At 40.9% G+C, this 7,719-nt stretch overlaps 1 protein-coding gene across 1 annotated transcript in view; it reads left to right on the top strand.

The window, feature by feature from the left end:
• Window positions 1–351: 351 nt before the first annotated feature.
• LOC116686108 (proline-rich protein 36) overlaps window positions 352–7,719 on the top strand; it is an 8,952-nt gene continuing 1,584 nt past the window's right edge. The window contains exons 1-5 of the mRNA XM_032511058.1: window positions 352–453; window positions 1,446–1,568; window positions 2,689–2,869; window positions 5,302–6,050; window positions 6,310–7,719. The exon at window positions 6,310–7,719 is cut by the window's right edge and continues 1,584 nt beyond it. Coding sequence (XP_032366949.1) covers window positions 1,446–1,568; window positions 2,689–2,869; window positions 5,302–6,050; window positions 6,310–7,062 — 1,806 coding nt within the window. The 5' untranslated portion in view covers window positions 352–453 and the 3' untranslated portion in view covers window positions 7,063–7,719. The remainder of the gene's footprint in view (window positions 454–1,445; window positions 1,569–2,688; window positions 2,870–5,301; window positions 6,051–6,309) is intronic.

Genomic DNA, 7,719 nt, shown 5'->3' with positions numbered 1-7,719 from the left:
AAAGGGAATGTTTTTGTAAATGCATACTGTGTATTACTGCACAAAGTTCTCTGCTGACTGAGTGAATGAGTGAGTGAGTGGTGCCACCTTCTGTTATGATATGATCATAACATGGGCCATTTTTTGTTTACAATGCAGATTATAGCAGACTTCTTTGTTGCCTTTATTATTGTTTTATCCCTTTACAGACTTAATAACACACTTTTATTGTAATTTTATTGTTTTTTGGGAGGTCAGCGAGGGCACCTCAAAACAAGGTTAGGAACAGGTTAGGACCCAAATCCTCAATCGTATTGGTCCGCTCTTTGATTGACGGCGTTTTTGTCCAATTGGGATAGAGAACAGGGAGGTCAGCTCGAACCACTGCGCAGATGTGTGCGCATGTTTTAGTGAGATAGATATTATTGCTTTTGAGACGGAGACACGAGCTGCTTCGGCACCACAACACGAAAGGTGAGCTATAAGTAATAAGCAATAATTTAATTCATTGTGTTATTAAATATAATATGTGTTTCATTAAATGTTTTTCTCAGTAATAGTGTCAACACAGGAAACAGCGGTAAAATTAGCTAAGTTAGCTAACGTTAGGTTGTGCCCTAAAAGTCCATTTAAGCTAACTTTATTTGCTAATTATTGTACTTATTTTCACGATATATTTCAACTATTTACAGGAATGTATCAATCTTCATAGTCCTTGTTGTTGGTGTGCAGCCTGCTTGAAGCCTTGTTTCAATGTTACTCCCAAACTTCCTTTATGAGTTATTTCCTCATGCATTGTGTAGCTAATCTGAATGTATCTGCTTTCACTTTTGGTCAGCTCTCGCGAGCTTGTATACCGTTTCTTGCACGCTAAAATAAGACTTTAAGGATATTTTTATGACATTTTCGGCGTAAAATATCATATATATATATAACAGAGTCTAGAAAAGTCAAGGAAACTGGCAAGGAAGAAAAAAAAAGATTTATATTTGACTCTGAAAAGCCATAGTAATGTAACCGTGGGGGTGTTCGGTTTGGAGTGAGGCGTTTGAGACGTTCACGCTCCTTCAGACATTTAACCTTCTTCGTACTGAGTCCAGACAGCTGCAACCTTGATACGTAAGTGTTGTCCTCCCCTTGAAAAGGAAACAAAACGGGTTTCAACTGTGTAGAGTCACATCCCTTTAAAAAAAACATATGAAACTGAAAAGGAAATGTTAAAAATTTCCTTTTCCTCCAAGCTGCCGGACTGCTGATCTTCACTTTCACTTTCAAAGAGAAAAAAATCCCCCAAGTGTGATCATTGCAGACAACAAAAAGAGCTTTCCTTAATGTGTTTTTCTTTTGCCGGGTACTTTAACACCTCACATGTAGTACAAGTACTACAGTAAAAATTACACTGTAATAACCTGGCATGAATATCATCAGGAATGGAAACAATAAAAGAATGCTTTCTCATAACACAGATGCCATTTGCCAGTGACAAGCTGTATAATGGATACTTGCGGCGGAATATGGCGACCATTGTGAATACGGTGAAAACGACACAAATAATGATCCATCTGCCTTGCTTGACTTCTCACGACAGGGTAAGTTTCATTAGCCGAGCCATCTCTATGGTGGGGGGTGTGAATCTTTACTGTTCATTCCGATCAATTCAGATGATCCTGTCAACAGTTTGATTCAATATCACAATGCATTACAATGCATCACCTCCTCAATATTATTATATATTACTACACATGGTTTTCATCAACAAATTCGAGCAGTCAGATATATATACACTCCCCTTTTTATTGTATCTTCTCTTAAAAAAGACACTTCCTGAATGTAGCGGAGTCAAAACACAGCAGACAACAGACGAATGGCAGAAACAAAAAAAGCAGCAACCGGAAAATGAACAAGTAACATCATTAGACAATAATCGGTTATGGTCTGTCACTACATCGACGCAGAATCTTCCAGGTCCACATTCATTTCTTCATAATTCCCTACTCTATAGCCCAGAGATGTATCAGTGCTGCTATAGCCTAAGTTACGCTGGCACCTTCTGGAGATCCCCATACACTACAAAGCAGTCAACCGGACCTAATGAAGAAATGCTTACATCTGCCAACATTTGTTTTTGACATCACATCACATCCCCTAATAAACATTTTTGACAAGGATGCTCAAATTTGGTCATTGTTAGGCGGATATTGGCAAGTAAATAATAATAATAAACTTTATTTCTGTAGCACTTTTCTAAACAAGGTAACAAAGTGCTTTTCAAAAGAAAACAGCAGATAAAAAAAAGAACAAAAATTAAATAAAATTCAAAAGGAAACAGAGCTATAATAAACTATGAAACTATGAAAAATATATATAAGGCATATATAAAATACATATCTATACAAACATACCCACACAGTATCCCCATACATACACACATTCATACAAACATACATATACATATACACACATTCATGTACATGTGCACAATCAGATATATATTAAATGGGCAAGGCAGGGTGAGATGGTAAAACCCAACAACATATTAAATATTCATAAAGGCTTTCCTATAAAAGAAGATTTTGAACCATAAGTTTATCATCACTACAATGCAAACATCATTAACTCACTGAAAGTCATCAGTAACTAACAAACAACAAACCAATAACAACTTAAGAAATTGATTCCATATGCTTTTTATATGGAATCTAATTATAGGAAAACATTGAGGCAAAAAGAGAGACTCGTGGGGAAAGTGAAAGCATGGTGGTTCTTCTGGACTGTCTGAAGAGAAGAGAAAACTGGCCGGAGCAGTTCATCGAAGCGCTTGAGGCGTGTGAGCATCCGACTTTAGCAGCTGAGATCAGAGCAGAATACAACGCTCTGAGAGGCATCAACAGTAAGTCATTCAGTCAAGTCCCTACTGTAGTACTGGGAAATATTGGCTAAAATGTAATCTTGGTTTCCTTTTTGACTAGAAAATAGTTAGCACCACCTCAAACTATTATCAAAATCTTTTTCAGGTTCTCTATGATGAAGTAAGATATTGCAGGAATATTCTAAATATAATGAAATCCTTATGTACGTTGATACTGAAGTTTGTTAGATCACCACACAGTGCAACCACAATTTCATTTTAGTGTTGTGTTGAACAGGATCACGGTGTGAGCCACAATAAATACCTTACCTTCACCTTGTGCAGAAGTGTTTGAGGCTGAACGTTTGTACTATTTGTTGTGGTCTCAATGTCCAATATTTTCATTATTATCTAACTGATACTGTACTTTCTGGTTGAGTGTGTGCACACTATAGACTAAGCTGTTTCCATGGCTAATGAAAGTGAATATTTCCCTTATTTCACTGTTTACATTCAGTTGTGCAAAAAAGGATATCGTTCAAAGTTTTTAACCAATGGCAGACTTGTTTGACCGTGCACACACTGCATTCGGCTTTTATTCCTTTAATCACCTTCTTGAAAACTGTTATTACTACTGAAGGATTTCACACACACATAATACGTTTTTTAGTGACTTTTGAACTTTATTGTCCACCTTGTGGAAAATATGACAATATTAGAGGACTGGTGTTGACAAACTGCAGGGACACAGTATCAACAAACTATGATTTAAACACCTTTTTGATGGGTCTTATTTTAAAAATGTCTTCCTGAGGTAGAGGATTAGTTACATACTAGATAGTTATTAGATAGTTAGCTGCATCTTGGGCTACGCTTGACATTGAAATTTGTAATGTACCCCTAACAATCCTTTTATATTCCTGTGTAACATTAGCATGATTTAAAAGTTCAAAATCATATTATATGTGTATATGTGTATATGTGTGTGTGTGTGTGTGTGTGTGTGTGTGTGTGTATATATATATATATATATATATATATATATACACTCACCGGCCACTTTATTAGGTACCCCATGCTAGTAACGGGTTGGACCCCCTTTTGCCTTCAGAACTGCCTCAATTCTTCGTGGCATAGATTCAACAAGTTTGGTCCATATTGACATGATGGCATCACACAGTTGCCGCAGATTTGTCGGCTGAACATCCATGATGCGAATCTCCCGTTCCACCACATCCCAAAGATGCTCTATTGTTGAGATCTGGTGACTGTGGAGGCCATTTGAGTACAGCGAACTCATTGTCATGTTCAGAAAACCATTCTGTGATGATTCCAGCTTTATGACATGGCGCATTATCCTGCTGAAGTAGCCATCAGAAGTTGGTACATTGTGGTCAAAGGGATGGACTGGTCAGCAAAAATCTCAGGTAGGCTGTGGCGTTGCAACGATGCTCAATGGTACCAAGGGGCCCAAAGATGCCAAGAAAATTCCCCACACCATGACCACCACCACCACCAGCCTGAACCGTTGATACAGGCAGATGGATCCATGCTTTCATGTTGTGACGCCAAATTCTGACCCTACCATCCGACTGTCGCAGCAGAAATCGGACTCTCAGACCAGCAACGTTTTTCCAATCTTCTATTGTCCAATTTCGATGAGCTTGTGCAAATTGTAGTCTCTTTCCTTGTTCTTAGCTGAAAGGAGTGGCACCCAGTGTGTCTTCTCTGCTGTAGCCCATCTGCCTCAAAGTTCGACGTACTGTGCGTTCAGAGATGCTCTTCGCCCCTTGGTTGTAACGGGTGTTTATTTGAGTCACTGTAGCCCTTCTATCAGCTCGAACCAGCCTGGCCATCTCCTCTGACCCTTGGCATCAACAAGGCATTTCCGCCCACAGAACTGCCCTCACTGGATGTTTTTTCTTTTTCGGACCATTCTCTGTAACCTAAGATGGTTGTGCGTGAAAATCCCAGTAGATTAGCGTTTCTGAAATACTCAGACCAGCCCTTCTGGCACCAACAATCATGCCACGTTCAAAGTCACTCAATCACCTTTCTTCCCCATACTAGCTCGGTTTGAACTGCAGGAGATTCTCTTGACCATGTCTACATGCCTAAATGCACTGAGTTGCCGCCATGTGATTGGCTGCTTAGAAATTATTGTTAACGACATCAGTGTACCTATAAAGTGGCCGGTGAGTGTATATATATATATATAAATCTTATATATATATATATATATATATACATATGTATGTGTGTTTGTGTGTGTGTATATGTTTGCATATCATTTTTTTTCTTTCACAAGATGCTGCTGGGAAAACCTCGATTTCAGAACCTGTTAACTTCAGTACAGTTTTTGTGATATTTGAGACTTCAGTAAATGTGTATAAAATAACTGAATTAGTGTATAGTTACAGTGTCAGGTAGCATTCAGAACTGATTTAATAACAACATTGATTGCTTTTCCCCAGATTTCAATCCCAACTCCCCTCCCCTCTTCAGGTCACACGTCCATCCTGCACCCTCTGCCAGTCATCGGTCCCTCCCAGAAGGTGGTGCAAACAGTCAGGCTATTGCTACTCCACCAGCTGAAGCATCAGCTCCTCCACAGCCAGCTGCCCAGGCCTCCCCCCCTCTGGAAACCCCTGTGCAGCCACAAGTCCCCCAGAGCTTAGTAGCCAACGTTCCTGAAACAGTTTCCACATCTGAGTCTGTTGCTGAGCCTCCACAGTTAACTCAGAACAAAGTGATACCCTGTCCAACACCTCCTCTTTCCCCTGTTACCCCACATAATCAGGCCACTAAAACCCCACCACCTCAGAGGAAGATTGAATCTCACCAGGAGCCGGTGGAAAACTCTGAATCAGACATCCAGGATATCTCTGGTGATACCGCTGTGATCCCTGATCAGGTGAGGGCAGGAACCAGTGAGGAATCGTTGATCTCTGTGGCTACTCTTCAACCATCCCATCCTGTTGAGCAGTGTGAAACAGACTTTCCGACCCACCCAGATCCGGTCCAAACAACAACCACCGCCACAGAGATCAGTCCACCACAGAGTCCCTCTCCAACTCAGATGAACTCAGATGTGACCAATGGATCCTCTTTCCCCATGATGACCCCAGAGAGACCTCCAGTCCAGGACACCACCCCTCCTGTTGACCTAAAACCTGCTGCTGTCCTGCAGCCTGAACAGATGTCTGGACGTCCTGCTACACAAGTAAGTACCAAATGATGCTAATTTTAAGTACCTAAGTTAAGGCTTATTTATAGAGAAGCCACAGTGCTAAAGGGTTTGGTGTTTTTATTTGAGCTAGACCCATAAATGGCTAGACCAGGGAATTTGGTCCACATTTGTAGCAATTAATGTGGGATGAGCACTTAGCCAAACAAAAGAAACTTTGAAGCAGTAGTTCACACAAAGCTTCCTTTACAAATATATATAAACTTGGCCAATATGAGATTCATTTCCCCGGCAGGTTGTTGAAAGCAGTCCACAGACAGAAACTGCAGCTCCAACCTGCCCCCTGCCTGGTGCTGCTGGGATGGACACCTCTCTCTGTGATGACACGGTGTGTCTGAGCAAGCCTGGTCAACTCATCAGCATCCCCCCACAAAATCACAAGCCCCCTGCTATCCCTGCACCCAGTTCCCCGGTGCAGCCCTACTCGGGTAATACTGAGCGTCTGGAAATGAGCGATGCTGCAGGTGACACTGTGACCTCTGCCTGCCTTTCTTCATGCTCTGCTGTCAGCTCCACCACAGATAGTACAGTCTCTAGACTGCCGTGCCAGGAGAACGGCATTGCTCTTAACCATAACGAACCGGAGGAAAACCACTATGAGTCTCCTTCTCAGAGTTTGGGAATGCAGCAGGTGCTGGAGAACGTGGTGCATGTATCCGAGGAGGCCTCTATCCTTAACCTAGACGGCCAAAGCCCAACGCCACAAGCTCACATCGTCAATGATGAAGCAGCCAAGGAGATCACGCCTGCACCACCACTATTCACCAACACTGTTGAAACTGTATCGAGTGTTAACACCCCCTCCAGTGAGAACCATCGTCCCTCTGAGCCTGCACCTGCTGATATTTTACCAGAGCAGAAGACACAGACACAGGACTTAAAGAAGAAGGTGGCCTCTGGCATCATGCCAAGTAATACAAAGTACATTCTGACCGCTGCAGGAGTGGGCGCCTGTGCACTGCTGATGGCCTGGAGGTTTATGAGATAAGGGGATTTAATACTATAGGTCATAGTTTCTGTCTCTCCCATGAAGAATTCTAAATAATGACAACAACACTGTTGGTGAATTTACATGATGCAATCCTTTGATGATCATGCACCACCCCCACCCCTGCTCCAGTTCACTTCAGTTCAACTGCTGTAGTGTTTCTCCTATCAAATCAAGGACATGGAAGTTAAAAAAAACATAATTGACTCTTCAGGAGAGGTAATTTTTATGCAACAGAAAGCACCTTTTCTCAACTGCCTGAAATGCCTCGCCCACATTGCTGTTTGAAAGTCCTAGTGTAAATTTTGTCACCAATTTTAATTTAGTCTTAGTCCTGGCCAAATGTCCTCGTTATATTAAGTCATTCACATATGTTTTTTTTGTTAGTCAAGTTTTAGTTGACAAAAAGTCTCGTCATTTTAGACTAGTTTTAGTCAAAAGAGAACTCAGCAATCAAAACATTTTAGTCTTTTTGTAAATACATTATTTTTGAGATTATTTCTGGTAAACATTTCCGTCAAATAGTGTTTCACACATCTCAAATATTGTTCAAATGTCATAATTACCTGACAAAATACACTTGTTGAATGATTTTTTGTTGAATGCAACTTTGTTGCAACCTTGTTAAACGCGTCTGGTTTTATTTTGAGCCAGGCT

Source organism: Etheostoma spectabile, unplaced genomic scaffold (genome assembly GCF_008692095.1).
Source record: "Etheostoma spectabile isolate EspeVRDwgs_2016 unplaced genomic scaffold, UIUC_Espe_1.0 scaffold314, whole genome shotgun sequence".
Lineage (NCBI taxonomy): Eukaryota > Metazoa > Chordata > Actinopteri > Perciformes > Percidae > Etheostoma > Etheostoma spectabile.
This window is presented reverse-complemented; position numbering and strand designations above follow the sequence as displayed.